Here is a 16,322-nt window from a genome sequence, read left to right as displayed (position 1 = left end):
CTTCCAAAAAGTAGAGAATGGGGGAACACTTCCCAGCTCACTTCACAAAGCCTGTATTACTCTGATGCAAAGGCATCACCAGAAAAATACAGACCTGTACCATAATTATGAACATAAAAATCTTCAACAGACTAACAAACTAATAGATTGAGCAGCATATAAAAAGATATGTACTTCATGACCAAGTGAGATTTTCCCCAGAAGCGCAAGATTGGTTTAAAGTCCAAAACCAGTTAATACACTATCAATAAAATATAATACAAAAATTACATCTGAACAAACAAAATCATTTGACAAAATCCAACACCTTTTAGTGATATAAACACTCAACTGCTAGCAATAGGAAGAGTTTCTCAATATGATAAATAACATCTACAAAAACCTTGAAGTAACATCACACTTAATGCTAAAGACTGGTTGCTTTCCCTGTAATGATCCAGAATAAGAGATGTCTGCTTTCCACTCTGTTTTAGTCAGGGAAGTTAAGCAAGAAAAATAAATAAATAAATAAAAAGCACCATCAAAATTAGAAAGTAAGAAGTAAACCTATCTGTTCACACATAACATGATCTTATATGTTCACTGAAAAAGTATTAACACAGTTTAGCAGGATTGTAAGATATAAGATGAATATACAAGAATCAGTTGTATTTCTGCTGGCTTATGATGAACAATCTAAAAATGAAACTATGAAAATTCCATTTACCAGTACAAAAAAAAAAGAGAATATTTAGGAATACACTTAACATTAGAAGTGCAAAATGTATACCCTGAAAATTTCATAAACATTGTTGAAAAAAATTAAAGATCTTAATAGAAAACTATCCCATTTAAATAAATTTGAAGGCTGAATATTGTTAAGGTGGTAGCATTCCCCAGAGTGATCTGTAGAGTCAATGTAATCACTATCAGAATCCCAGCTTACTTCTTTGTAGAAATTGACAAACTGAATGTAAAATTGATGTGGAATTGTAACAGGTCCATAATAGCTAAAACAGTCTTGTAAAGGAACTTAAGTAGAAAACTGGTACTTCCTCATTCCAAAACGTATTGCAAGACAGTGATAATCAAGACTGTGGAATTGGCAGAATGATATACATACAGGCCAATGGAATAAAATTAATTGAGAGCCAAGAACTAAATCTCTTATTCATACACACATACATACACAAAACTGGTTATCAACAAGAGTGCTATTGCAGTCTGTTCAGGCATCTATAATAAATACTAGAGACTCAATAGTTAACAATCAGAAATTTATTATAGTTCTGGAGGTTGGGAAGTCTAAGAACCTTTGGTGAGAGCCTGCTTCCTGGTTCATAGACGGCTGCCTTTTTGCATGACAGAAGGGACACGGAAATTGTTTTGTCTCCTACTTTTTTCTTTTTTGAGATGGGTCTTGCCGTGAGTTCAGGCTTCCCTAGAATATTCTATGCAACCCAGGCTGGTCTTGAACTTGGATCTCTTGCCTTGGCTACCTTGTGCTTGGATTAAGGGCATGTACCACCACATCTGACTGGACTTCTTTTATGAAAGCACTAATCCCTTTCATAAGGGCTCTGTCATCATGACCTGATAACACTGTACCCATCTTCAAACACCATCATATAGGGTGTTAGGATTTCACATAAAAATTGTGTGCAGACACAATTGTTCAGTCTATAGCAGTTGCAAAGACCATTCAGAGGACAGAAGATAGTCTTAGAAGGAAATATAAGGTTAAGAAGTCTAGATAAGGCACCAAAAGTATGAATAAGAAAAGAAAAAGTAGATTAATTTGGACTTCATCAAAATTAAAAGCTTTTGTGCTCTGAAGGGTTACACCATCAAGAAAACAGAAAGGTAGCATAAAGAATGGGAGAACATAATTGAAAATCATGTAGATGGTAATAAGAGTTTTCTTAGAATGTAGAAAGACCTCTTACAGCTCAGTAATAAAAGATAACCCAATTTAAAAATAGACTAAATAGCCTTTTTTTTTTAAATTTAATGGGAGATCACAGAAAAGACAGTCATCAAGGGATTACAGCCAGGCACTGTGGTTCATGCTTGCAGTCCTACAACTACTTGGGAGGTGGAGATTGGGAATATTGCTTTCGGGGACCAGACTGAACAATAAATTTGTGGTGTGGTGGTGCTCTACTGTCATCCCACCTATATAGGGAGCATAAATAGGATTGTAGTCCATATTAGTCTTTGGCATAAACATAAGACCGTATTACAAAAATAACTAAGTGAAAAGGGCTAGCAGCATCCCTCAAGTACTAGTACTGTCCCCCCACAAAGGATTAAAAATCAAATCCACAATGAGATACCACTATGATGGTTCAAATAAAAAAGTCGTAATAGCAAAGTGTTGGCAAGGGTGGAGAGAAATTGCATCCCTTATGCTGCTAGTGGGAATACAGAATGGTAAAGCCACTTTGGAAGAACAGTTGGGTAGTTCCTTAGGTGATTAAGCATAATAGTTACCATGACTCAGCAATTTACCTCTAGCTATATATGCAAGAGAAATGAAAACATATCTACAACAAAAACATGGTACACAAGTCTTTGTGGAAGCATTGTTTGTAATAGCCAAAAGGTAGAAGTATCCCAAATGTCCACTGGCTGATGAAGGGAGAAATGTAATTGAGTACACACATAGAATGAAATACTATTCAGCCATAAAAGGGAATGAAAGACTGAAAACATTATTTTAAGCAAAAGGACCCAGTCACAAAAGATTGCACCTTAAATGATTCTGTTTATAGGAAATGTCTAGAATAAGAATGATAGCTTAACAATACAGGATTTCTTTTTAAGGTGAAGAAAATGCTCTAAAATTTACTGTGATGATGGTTGCCACTTATACATGAATATAGAAAAACTGTCAAATTGTACATTTTAATAAAACAACCATTTCTGGTGTCCTTATTGGGTGAGTCTGAACCTATATGTGTTTAAGGCTTAGCTCATAGAGTAATAGAGCTCTTTAAAGTAAGCTCATCTGGTCTCTCTACTTTTGTAGAAATCATGACTACCCCAGGAAAAGAGAACTTTCGTCTAAAAAGTTACAAAAACAAATCTCTGAATCCTGATGAGATGCGCAGAAGGAGGGAGGAAGAAGGACTGCAGTTGCGGAAGCAGAAAAGAGAAGAGCAAGTAAGTCCTTTGTCTTGGTTCATTTTTTTAAAGACATTAATGTTCCATTTTAAACTGGAAACCACCCTCTTATTTTTCTTTTAACAATGTTCAATGTATCTATGTTTCCTCTCCCCTACTATAAGATCAGCACTTTTTTGGGGATACAGAGAAGAGGTACTGAAAAGTGGAATATAAGAATCAGGAAATCTATCAGGTTCCTAGTTTATCAGAATAGCCACCACTTAACTTTTTTTTTTTTAAATTCATATGTGCATACACTATTTGGGTCATTTCAACCCCCTTTCCTCCACCTCCTCCCTTACCCCCGCCAACCCCCCTAACCCCTCCTACTAGGCAGAAACTATTTTGCCCTTGTCTCGAATTTTGTTGAAGAGAGAGTATAAGCAGTAATAGGAAGGACCAAGAGTTTTTGCTAGTTGAGATAAGGATAGCTATACAGGGAGTTGACTCACATTGCTTTCCTGTACATGTGTGTTACCTTCTAAGTTAATTCTTCTCTAACTAACCTTTTCTCTAGTTCCTGGTCCCCTTCTCCTATTGGCCTCAGTTGCTTTTAAGGTATCTGCTTTAGTTTCTCTGCATTGAGGGCAACAAATGCTACCTAGTTTTTTGGGTGTCTTACCTATCCTCATATCCCCCATGTGTGCTCTTGCTTTATCATGTGATCAAAGTCCAATTCCCTTATTATCTTTGCCCTTGATCTAATGTCCGCATATGAGGGGAAACATACGATTTTTGGTCTTTTGGGCCAGGCTTACCTCACTCAGAATAAAGTTCTCCAGTTCCATACATTTACCAGTGAATGATAACATTTCATTCTTCTTCATGGCTGCATAAAATTCTGTTGTGTATAAATACCACATTTTCTTAATCCATTTGTCAGTAGTGGGGCACCTTGGCTGTTTCCATAACTTGGCTATTGTGCATAGTGCTACAGTAAACATGGGTGTGCAGATGTCTCTGGAGTAACCTGAGTCACATTCTTTTGGTTATATCCCCAAGAGTGGTATTGCTGGATCATATGGTAGATCTATGTTTAGATTTTTAAGAAGCCTCCAAATGTTTTTCCAGAGTGGTTGTACTAGCTTACATTCCCACCAGCAGTGTAAGAGGGTTCCTTTTTCCCCCACATCCTCGCCAACACCTGTTGTTAGTGGTGTTGCTAATGATGGCTATCCTAACAGGGGTGAGGTAGAATCTTACTGTGGTTTTAATTTGTATTTCCATTATTGCTAGTATGGTGAGCATTCTTTTATATGTTTTTTGGCCATTTGAATTTCTTCTTTTGAGAATGTTCTGTTTAGTTCACTTGCCCATTTCTTTATTGTTTCATTAATTTTGGACGAATTTAGTTTTTTGAGTTCCCTGTATATTCTTGTTATCAGTCCTTTCTCTGATGTATAGCTGGCAAATGTTTTCTCCCACTCTGTGAGTGTTCTCTTCAGTTTAGACACCATTTCTTTTGTTGAGCAGAAGCTTTTTAGTTTTATGAAGTCCCATTTATCTATGTTATCTCTTAGTTGCTGTGCTGCTGGGGTTCCATTGAGAAAGTTCTTGCCTATACCTATTAGTTCCAAAGTATTTCCTACTCTTTCCTGTACCACCTTTAGAGTTTGTGGTTTGATATTAAGATCCTTGACCCATTTTCAGTTAATATTGGTATAGGGTGATAAACATGGATCTAGTTTCAGTTTTTTGCAGACTGCTAACCAGTTTTCCCAGGAGTTTTTGTTGAAGAGGCTGTCTTTTCTCCATCGTATATTTTTAGCACCTTTGTCAAAGATAAGTTGGTTATAGTTGTGTGGCTTCATATCTGGGTCCTCTATTCTGTTCCACTGGTCTTTATGTCTGTTTTTGTGCCAGTACCATGCTGTTTTTATTGTTACTGCTTTGTAATATAGTTTGAAGTCAGGTATTGTGATACCTCCTGCATTGTTCTTTTGACTGAGTATTGCCTTGGCTGTTTGGCCTCTTGTGTTTCCATATAAACTTAACGGCAGATTTTTCAATCTTTTTGATGAATGTCCTTGGGATTTTGATGGGAATTGCATTAAACATGTAGATTGCTTTTGGGAATATAGACATTTTTACTATGTTGATTCTACCAATCCATGAGCATGGGAGATCTTTCCACTTTCTATAGTCTTCCTCAATCTCTTTCTTCAGAAGTTTATAGTTTTCCTTGTAGAGGTTGTTCACATCCTTTGTCAAGTTTACAACTAGGTATTTGATCTTTTTTGAGGCTATTGTAAATGGAATTGTTGTCATATATTTTTTCTCAGTTTGTTCATTATTAGTATATAGAAATGGTAATGATTTTTCTATGTTGATTTTTTTATATCCTGCTACCTTGCTATAGCTGTTGATGGTGTTTAGGAGCTTCTGAGTAGAGTTTTTTGGGTCTGTAAGGTATAGGATCATGTCATCTGCAAATAGGGATATTTTGACAGTTTCTTTACCTATTTGTATTCCTTTTATTCTATCTTCTTGCCTAATTGTTCTGGCTAGGAATTCCAGTACGATGTTGAATAGGAGTGGAGATAGTGGGCATCCTTGTCTGGTTCCTGATTTTAGAGGGAATGGTTTCAGTTTTTCACAGTTAAGTATAATGCTGTCTGTAGGTTTGTCATATATAGCTTTTATAATGTTGAGATACTTTCTTTCTATTCCTAGTTTTTTTAGAGCTTTTATCATAATATGGTGGTGGATCTTATCAAAGGCTTTTTCTGCATCTATTGAGATCATCAAGTGGTTTTTGTCTTTGCTTCTGCTAATGTGGTTTATTACGTTTATTGATTTTCATATGTTGAACCACCCCTGCATTCCTGGGATGAAGCCTACTTGGTTGTGGTGAATGATCTTTTTGATGTGTTGTTGAATTCAGTTTGGCATTATTTTATTGAGGATTTTTGTTCATTAGGAGATTGGCCTATAGTTCTCCTTTTTGGAGGGGTCTTTGCCTGGTTTTGGGATAAGTGTAATACTGGCTTCATAAAATGTGTTAGGCAGTTTTCCTTCCCTTTCTATTTCATGGAACAGTTTAAGGAGGGTTGGCATCGGTTCTTCTTTAAAGGTCTGATGGAATTCAGCAGAGAATCCATCAGGTCCTGGGCTTTTCTTTTTAGGGAGACTCTTGATTGCTGCTTCAATTTCATTTTGTGTTATAGATACAATCAGGTAATTAATGTCCTGTTAGTTCAGTTTTGGATGATCATGTGTATCTAGAAATCTGTCGATTTCTTTTAAGATTTTCGAATTTATTTGAATATAGGTTCTCACAGTAGTCTGATGATTTCCTGAACTTCCATGGTGTTTGTTGTTATCTCCCCTTTTGCATTCCTGATTTTACTGATTTGGGTTTTTTCTCTCCCCATTTTAGTCAGGTTTGCCAGGGGTCTATCGATCTTGCTTATTTTTCAAAGAACCAACTTTTTGTTTCATTAATTCTTTGTATGGTTCTTTTGGTTTCTATTTCATTGATTTCAGCTCTTATTTTTATTATTTCTCTCCTTCTGTTTGTTTTGGGATTTGCTTGTTCTTATTTTGAGATGTATCATTAGGTCATTGATTTGGGATCTTTCAGTCTTTTTAATATATGCAGTCATGGCTATAAACTTTCCTCTCAGCACTGCCTTTGCTATGTCCCATAGGTTCTGGTAGGTTGTATTTTCATTTTCATTGACTTCCAGGAACTTTTTAATTTCTTCTTTTATTTCATCAATGACCCATTGTTCATTAAGCAATGAGTTATTCAGTTTCCAGCTGTTCGCATGTTTTTTGTCTTTATTTTTGTTGTTGAGTTCTAGTTTTATTGCATTGTGATCAGATAGAATGCATGGTATCATTTCTGTTTTCTTATATTTGCTGAGGCTTGCTTTGTGCCCTAGGATATGATCTATTTTGGAGAAAGTTCTGTGGGCTGCTGAGAAGAATGTATATTGTGTAGAAGTTGGATGGAATGTTCTGTCGACATCAGCCAGGTCCATTTGGTCTATGGTATATTTTAGATCTAGAATTTCTTTATTAATTTCATGTTTGGATGACCTATCTATGATGATAATGGTGTGTTAATGTCTTCCAGGACTACTTTGTTGTAGTTAATATATGCTTTTAGGTCCTTCAGGGTATGTTTGATGAAATTGGGTGCGTTGACATTGGGTACATATAGATTAATAATTGTTATTTCCTTTTGGTCTGTTTCCCCTTTTATTAGTATGGAATGTCCTTCTTTATCTTGTTTGATCAATGTGCGTTTGAAGTCTACTTTGTCATAGATAAGTATTGCTACTCCTGCCTGTTTTCAGGGGCCATTGGCTTGGTAAATCTTCTTCCAGCCTTTTATCCTAAGCCTATGCTTATTTCTGTCGTTGAGATGGGTCTCCTGTAAGCAACAAATTGTTGGGTCTTCCTTTTTAATCCTGTTCATCAAACGGTGCCTTTTGATGGGGGTGTTACGTCCATTTATATTAAGTGTTAGTACGGATAGGTATGTGGTGATTCCTGTGATTTAGTTGTCTTAGTTGTTTGAAGGTTTGATTATGTGTATGAAAGTTGAGGTTATTCTCTACTTTCTTGCTTTTTCTTTTCCTGTAGTTTGGTGCTGCCTGCGCTTTCATGGTTATGTTGGGTTTCACGTTCTGTGAGCAGAATCCCTTGAAGAATCTTTTGTAGTGGTGGCTTTGTGGTCACATATTGTTTTAGTTTGTGCTTATCATGGAAGTCTTATTGCTCCATCTATTTTGAATGATAGTTTTGCTGGGTAGAGTATCCTGGGGTTGAAGTTATTTTCATTCAGTTCCCGGAAGATCTCACCCCAAGCTCTTCTTGCTTTTAATGTTTCTGTTGAGAAGTCTGCTATGATTTTGATGGGTTTACCTTTGTATGTTACTTGTTTTTTCTCTCTTACAGCCTTCAGTATTCTTCCTCGGGTCTCTGTTTTTGTTTTATTGATAATATGCCGTGGGGTAGATCTATTTTGGTCTTGTCTGTTTGGTGTTCTGGGGGCCTCTTGCATCTGTGTGGAAATAGATTTCTCTAGATTTCAGAAATTTTCTGTATTTATTTTGTTGAATATATTACGCATTCCCTTTGCTTGCACCTCTTCTCCTTCTTCAATGCCCATGATTCTCAGGTTTGTTCTTTTGATGGAGTAGATGAGTTCTGCATTTTCTCTTCACAGATCTTGAGTTTTTTTAAACTTAATAGTTCTTTGGTTTTTCCTTTAATTACCATTTCATCTTCGAGTTCTGTGATTTTGTCTTCTCCTTGTTCCATTCTGCTGGATTGACCTTCCTGTTGTTTTGCATTTCTGTTTCGTTCTTTTTTCTGAGATTTTCCATATCCTGAGTCGCTTCCTCTTTAATATTGTTTATTTTCGTCCTGAGTTCATTTATCTCTTAATTTATCATGTTCTGTGTTCCACTTTGGTGTTTATACTGTGCTTCTATAGTTTCTTTTATTTGTTCTTGTGCTTTCTCAAATTCTCTATTGTTGTCTGGGAATTTCTTGAGTGTCTCCTGTATATTTTGGTTGACCATATCCAATATCATCTCTATAAAATTCTCATTGATTACTTGCAGGATTTCTTCTTTCAGGCTGTTCTTGTGGTCTTCATTGGGTTCTTTGGGATAGTTTATCTTCATTTTGTTGGAGTCTGGATCTGAGTATCTGTCTTCTTCATTTCCTCTGGTTCCTGTATTAATTTATTACTGGGAGGAAACTGGTTTCCCTCTTTTTTCCATCTTCCCATCATTACCCTTGCTATTGTTGCTGTCCCTGTACTGTTTGCAATTAAGTATTTTCTAGCTTGTAATAATAACAATGGTGATATCTAGAATGGGAGTGTGAGAGGAGAGGGAAAGCAAAGAAGAAGGTAAAGATAAAGGAAAAAACAAACAAATAAACAACCAAAAAAAAAAAACTATTAAGAAAAACAAAAAAACCAGTGCCAAAGAAATAAACAGGGAGAGATAGTGTACTAATCAACAGTAAGCTAAGCAGGCAGTAGAGAGAAAGAGAGAGGACAAAAAAAAAATTCCCCAAGTTCAAATGTAATAGAGTGTCAGTCTTAATAATTTTAGTCCTTCAGCCTCCAATCCTGGAGATGGCATTCAGAAGTAGTTCTATCGTTGTCTCATCAAAGGGGAAAAAAAATCCAAAAAACAAAAACAAAACAAAATGTCCCAAGTTCAAATGCAATACAGTTTCAGTTAGACCTTCAGCATGCAGTTCTCATGTTCACTTGTTGTCTCATCAAAGGAAGACAAAAAAGAAAAAGGGTCTAGAGACAGGTTTGTGAATGTCTGTCTGAGGTTGTGGCTCACCTGCCCACCACTGTCAGCCTGCTGTTACTGGAGGCTTTATTTATGCAGATCTCAGGAATGAGCTAAACACTCACCTAGCCACTCAGTCTTTGTTTATTTAGAGTTCTCCTGGGTGCTATTGCACGTTTTCCCTTGTCCAAGCACACTGGGGAGGTGGCGCTACACTTGCTTTCTCCAGCTTGCTTGTTTATTTACAGTTCACGTGTGGGTTTTCCCTTCCCCCCTTCTTCAGTGGAGTTTTCCTCACACTGCCACTGTTACAAGCTTTCCCACTCCAGTGTTGGTGGGCCAGGGCACCACTCCTGCCTTCTCCAGCCAGCTTGTTTATTTACAGTTCTGTTAGGGATTGCCCCTCCTCCCTCCTTGGTGCTCAAGGTACCCCGCCCTCTTTGCTACATGTCTTTCTTTGTTGTTGTTTATTATTCAGTTTGTTTTTTTTCTCTTTTTTCCCTGGGTGGGGGTCGGTCTGTCCAGACGGCTATGCTGATCTGGCCCAGGGTTATTTGTGAGAGTACCATGTGCTGCTTAGCTCCACCTGTTAGGAGCTGGCGTCTGGTGGCACATGAGCCCTCCTGGTTTCTCCGTTTAACATGATGTGGGGATGCTATGTGCGGGCTGGGGTTGTGCAGGAGTCGGAGTTTTGCCTCTTCTTGGTGGGTTTTCCTGCAGAGTGTTTCTCCAGTGTCTCTTCAAGATTTTACTTTAGGAAGCACTATTTCTGCTTCCTTCCTCTAGTTGCCATCTTGGAATCTCCAAGACTGCTTTATATTTTGATCTGTTTATTTTTAGTGTATTTTAGTTTTTCTGAAATTGTTACTTCTTTAAAAATTTTGTGTATGTTTATTAATGAATTCGCAAATGGCCAACACAGTGTTGCTTCTCATTATAAACTTTAATTTGAAAATTTGTAAGCATAATACAAAATTAAAGAATAATGAATCTCATAAAACTGTACTTCAAATTTAATAATTTAATAATGTAGTTATACCATATTCATTGTATGAAATCTGAAATTATGTTAGGGCTTTAATCAGTTTGTGGAATAAAACTGTTTAAAGTCTTAATTTTGTCATTCCATATAGTCCATTGTAATATAGGGAGCTGGTAAAACTCATAGCCTTCCTAATACCATTACTTACTTCATGCCTAATTTATAAAATAGTAAACATGAGGTAAATGGAAATTCATTTAGGTACTTTTTAACTTCTGTAGTTGTTTTGTTATTTATCTGGAAAAGCAATAGCTGATGCCAGTTAAGCAGCTAAATTTGTGGGAAGTATAGAAGTTTTTGCTCTTAGCATTTTGATTTTCTTTTTCCATTCTAGCTTCCAAATACTACTACAGGTTCTGTGTAACCTTATTTTGTTTTCTTTTTTGAGGGCTTTTAGGATGGGCATGGTGGCACATGCCTGAATCCCACTATCCTGGAAGCTGAGGCAGGATAACAAATTTGAGGCCAGCTTGGACTACATAATGATACTGGCTCTAAAAAATCTTGTAGGATGTTTATCTCTAAATCTAATAACATTTATGATGACGTGCATTGATATTTGTACATACGTGTGTATGTATGGATGTGTACACATACACACACACACACACACACAAAGGTAGGTTTGTCTTAGGGTCTGCCCACCAAGATGACTGAGGGTGCTGGTGTGAGAAGGGATGATCTAGGAATGGGATGATCCCAGGGAGAGCATAAGCCTCCAGGCCCTCCCAATGATGATACATATGTGGCAGATGATGTCCTGATGGCTTGGGTTTCCCTGGCCCCTAATATCTATGTTGTGCATGTCTTTATTATTCATGGGTGCCAAGAAAGCTTTGCAGATTGAGGTAGCATAGGAGTGGAGCTTGAGGTAGTCTAGCATCATGCTACTTAGTAGTGTGGCTGTGGCATCAACAGTGTTATTGATGATGCTCTTGCCTGTGTTTCTTTAGCCATCTCAAACACTGTATACACAGAAATGGTTTAGCACAGCTACAAGACTTGGTCCCCAATGAGCCCTGTGTAGATGTTGATGGTATTGCCATAGAGATTGGGCATCACCATGACATCAAACCTACTGGGGCTGGGATACCAACTGCATCTGGTGGTGTCCATATTCATGTAATTGAAGGTGATCTAGAGATGGTGGGCTATTCCTTTGGCACTGGAGGAAGAGCTTGTCACCCCATTTTATGATGTTGGCCTTGTGCACAATTATCACTTTCTTAGGCCTGTTCTCCTGGGCCAGTTTGAAGGCGTATTTGCCAGTGTGAAGGGACTTAGCTTTGGTGATAGTTTTCAGGCTCTCTACTATACTCCTGCTACACTCAGAGTTCAAGCTGCTATACTCACCCTTTGTGTTTTGGCACACGGTGAAGTTGTCTCTGTTCTTGTACTGGGTCACTACTCCTGGCAAGCTCTTAAGCTCTTAAAGTCAATGATGTTGGTTTAGATGCCCGGTCTGGTGTGAAGGATGTTGTTTTGGTAATTGTGGGATGGTGGCAGGTTATGGTTTACATGTTTCTTTCAGGGCCACATGGTTCTGACAGATGACTACAATGGCATTGTGAATGTCTTCTTCATCAGTGTTGGAAGTCACATGAACCTCTTCAGAGACACGTGGCATGCATGTGTTTCTGAACACAGATTTAACATGCAACATGAGCTTCAAACCAATGCTGATCCCCTGGGTTAATAGTTACTTTGTGCCATCCACCATACTTAATTGACGGAAGAATTGTTTGTTGTGAGGAGATGCTTCTCTAGGGAGACTCATGGTCACCCAGAACTCCAAAGTGAGCAGAGGAGAGCTGGCCCAATCTCTACCTTCTCATCACTGCTGACTGCTGCCATAGGTCTCAGGATTATATTGAGATTTAAAATTTTTTATTCATTTGTGCTGAGCTTTAGGAGGTCATAGGCAATGTATTCTTGGGGATTTTTCTATATTAATTTAGTGAGAAATTTCTTCCCACCTCACATCATGTACATCAAATGTTAAACTTTATAGGCTAATCTTAAATTTTGTTTTTTCTCACTTTCAAACTATATTGTGGTTTTTGGTGAACTGCCTCAACATAACCTTTTGTGTCTCAGGTTTTCTTAATTTCCTCATCTTTCCAGGGTTTTATGTGGTTTATGGGTTTGTTTGTTAGCAATTTATAAGTCCTAGAAATAGTAAGTTACCTTACAGTAATGGAACACTTCTAATACTCTGAGATTGAGTGTTCAGATGTTCTCTTCCAAAAGAACCAGTCTCTTTGAAAAAAATAACTAATTCCTCGTTAAAGCTAGGAAATATTCAAGATGAATCTGTAATTTTTAAAGTAATGAGGTTATCAGAGACCACAGTTGTGTTGAAAACTCGGGAGCTAACTTGATCAGGCTTCTATTAGGCAGAAATGGGTATTTTGAGTATCAGAAAGGGTACTGTAAGGATTGTTTTTTAACATGGAGTAGCAGGCATTTGGATTTGCCTTCCTACCTCAAGCAATCAAGAATCAACTGATAAAATACATGAAACAGTAATTTAAGACACTAGACATCAGGCATTGAAAGATAGTGATCACTAGAGATGAGAAACAGAAACAAATGAGGTGAGTCCTAGGGTTGCCTCAGTATACTGCTTTGAATTTCTGGATTTTGACCAAAGGGAACTAGACAGAACTCACAGCTTTCTTTCCTGTGTTGCCTCATAGCTAAGAGTATGAGGCGACCAAGGTAAAGAGTTCATAGGATAGAATATCAGAGAAGAGAGACTTGTACATAGAGTGAACTCTGGAGACCTTCAAAGAGTTTCAGGTATTCAGCATACTGACCAACAAGTATATTTGAGGAAACTACCCAGAGTTAGAGAGAATATCATCTAAAAGGATTAGAGGGAATAGGCCTTAGCACTTAAACAGGGCTAGGATTAGTGACTGTTTCTACTAGATTCAAAAATAAAAACAAACAAAACCCTACTTCATGGAGAATTAAGTAGAGTATTGAGGAAAATCTTGGTTTCAGTAGCGGAGATTAATTAACTCTAGACTTAGCACTGCTACAGACCTCCTAACAAATCCTGAAAACAAGGTCCAAAAGGATCAAACCATTTCAATATAACTTAGATGCATACCAGAACAAAGCTCAAGAATATTGATAGGAATTCAAAAAATTTGGTGTTAACATGGTGAAATTTACAATGTCTGGTGTCCAAAGATTGTCATAGATACAAAGAAGCAGGAAAACATAATCCATGTTGAGAATGATCACGTTAGATTTAGCAAGAGAATGATGTCAAAATAGTTACAATAACATATTCCATATGTTGAAAAGTTAGAGCCATGAAAAAAAAAATAAGAGTCGAACTTCTGGAGATGTCTGAAATGAAAAGTACAAAGATAGAATCAATGACAAGTTAGAAATTATAGAAGAAAAGATTAGTGAGCTTCAAGGCATAGGAATAGGGATAATTAAAGTGAAAAAAGAGATAAAGACATACGTACAAGTGATCTATGGAACAGCCTCAAGAAACTTAACATATGACTAGTTGAAGTTGCCAAAGAAAAAGAGAGGAATGAAGAGGAAAAAAGTCTTTAAACAAATGACAGCTGAGTACTGAGGATTTAATAAAGTGTTAGAATGCTTGCCTAACACCAGAAAATAATAATAACAGCCGAAAGCTTTCCATATTTACTATAAACCCATTGATCAAAGAAATATGGGGAATCTCAAGAAATATGAAGAAAACTACACCACAGCATGTCATAATCAAATACACAAAGCCAATCATAAAAAGAAAGTCTCAAAAACGTGTAGAGTACAACATACATTGGGGAAAAGAATATACCTTCAATAAATGGTGTTGGGAAGATTGAATATCTGCATGTAGACCCTATTTCTCACCATGTAAGAAAATCAACTCAAATTACATTAAAGACCTAAATGCAGATTTATGAAACTACTAGAAGAAAATGTATGGAAAACACTTACTGTCAGAAAAGATGCCTGTCTTTGCTCTTGTACCACAACCACATAGAAGAATTGTGTAAACTCAAAGGTATAGGGGTATCTCCGCACTAGCAAGCAATCCATTCTGTAGCAGGAGACACCATCTGGATATTCTGTAATTCTAACCTGTTTCCCTGGAGATAACCCAGAGGTTGAGAGTTTAGTCCCCAAGACTTTCCCCTTTCCCTCCTCATTTTTGATGCCATTTGTGAGCCCCCAAGTTTTACCTGTGCTTCTAATGACTGGATATAAGTCAGGGCTTCCACAACTCCTTGAGTTTGACTTTATTTACTTGAGTAGTTCACAGAACCCAGGGATACATTTACTTAAGATTACTGGTTTATAACAAAGAATATTTATAAAAGATAAAGATGAAGAAATGCATGGGGCAAGGGGGCAGAGCCTCCATGCCCACTCTAGGCATGCTATCCTCCAGAAACCTCCATATGTTCAGTTATCTTGAAGCACCCTGAATCTTGTCCTTTTGGGTTTTTATGGAGATCTCATCACATATCTAATACTAATAACTTGGGTAGGGAGCCTGTCTATGCATCATTTCTCCCTCCTGGGTGCAGAGTAGAACAGGACCCCTCTAGAATAAGGAGCATTTTATGAACTACCATCAGACAAGTGTAGGGCAGAGAATTTCTTTGTGGCCAGCTCCAAGACAGAGAGTAGAGGATTATAGTTTCTGTGACCCTATTGGGGAAGAAAAATCCTGATTTTGTGGTTGGCATCAGAGAGGGAATTATGAGCCAGGAATTGTAGGCTTGAACATATTTGTATGTTCAAGCAGTAATATTTTGGGAAAGATCCCCAAAAGCATAGGCCACAGAAAGAAAAAGTAGAAAACAAGTTTATATCAAATTAAGAAGCTTGAGTACAGCAAAGGAAACAACAGTGAAGAGACAACCACAGAATGGGAGAAAATACTTGAACACTTAATCTGCCAAGGAATTTAATACCCTGCGTGTACAAGGAGCTAAAAGTACCCAATAGCTAAACAACAAAAACTCATATTAAAAAGTTGGTAAATAAGCCAGGTATGGTGGCACATGGCCCATAGCCTTAGTCCTTGGGAAGGTGAGGCAGGAGGATTGCAAGTTCAAGACAAGCCTGGGCCACATAGCAGGACCTGTCTTTAAAAAATAAACATGTCCCAAAAGAAGATAGAAAAATGCCCAATGGGTATATGAAAAAATCCTCAGCATTACTAGTCATAAGGGAATTGCAAATCAAAACCATGAGATGTTATCTCACCTCAGTTAGAATGGCTGTAATAAAAAAAAAGTAACAAATTATTGCAAGGATGAAGAGAAAGGGGAACTCTTACATTCTTTGTACACTGTTGGTGGGAATGTAAATTAGTATAGCAATTATGGAAAATAGTATGGAGGTTGTAAAAACTACGAGCTATCATATGATTCAGTTCTTTTACTACTAGGTACATAGATGAAGGAAATAAAATCATTTCAAAGAAATACTAGCACTCCCATGTTTATTGCAACACTTCCCAATAGCCAAGATAGGGGATCAACTGAAGTGTCAAGATGGATAAAGAAATGTGGTATACAGTGGAACATTACACAGCCGTTAAAAGGAATTAAATCTTGTAGTTTGTGGCAACATGGATCAAACTAGAGAGCATACCATATGAATTAAAGCAAGCACAAATATCATATGTTGTTGCTCATAGTGGAAGCTAAAAAGAAGTTAACTTTGTAGACGTGAAGTGGAATAGTGAACTCTAGAGATAAAGGTGAAGATAGAAGGAGGGAAGATAGGAGAGAAGATAAAACGAGGGAAGATAAAATGTGATTGAATAGTGAATACCAAAATAACAATTAGAAGAATAAGTTCTCAAATTC

General features: G+C 37.2%; 1 protein-coding gene and 1 pseudogene across 1 annotated transcript in view; one reads left to right on the top strand and one right to left on the bottom strand.

The window, feature by feature from the left end:
• The window catches only part of Kpna1 (karyopherin subunit alpha 1), a 90,864-nt gene that overhangs the window by 25,513 nt on the left and 49,029 nt on the right, over positions 1-16,322 (top strand). Inside the window, exon 2 of the mRNA XM_020167997.2 lies at positions 3,011-3,144. Within this exon, the coding sequence (XP_020023586.1) occupies positions 3,016-3,144 (129 nt within the window). The 5' untranslated portion in view covers positions 3,011-3,015. The remainder of the gene's footprint in view (positions 1-3,010; positions 3,145-16,322) is intronic.
• On the bottom strand, positions 11,144-12,315 carry LOC109689237 (isocitrate dehydrogenase [NAD] subunit gamma, mitochondrial-like; annotated as a pseudogene).

Source organism: Castor canadensis, chromosome 5, assembly GCF_047511655.1.
Source record: "Castor canadensis chromosome 5, mCasCan1.hap1v2, whole genome shotgun sequence".
Taxonomy (NCBI): Eukaryota; Metazoa; Chordata; class Mammalia; order Rodentia; family Castoridae; genus Castor; species Castor canadensis.
The sequence above is the reverse complement of the archived record's forward strand: the minus strand, read 5'-3'. Positions and strand labels throughout refer to the sequence as shown.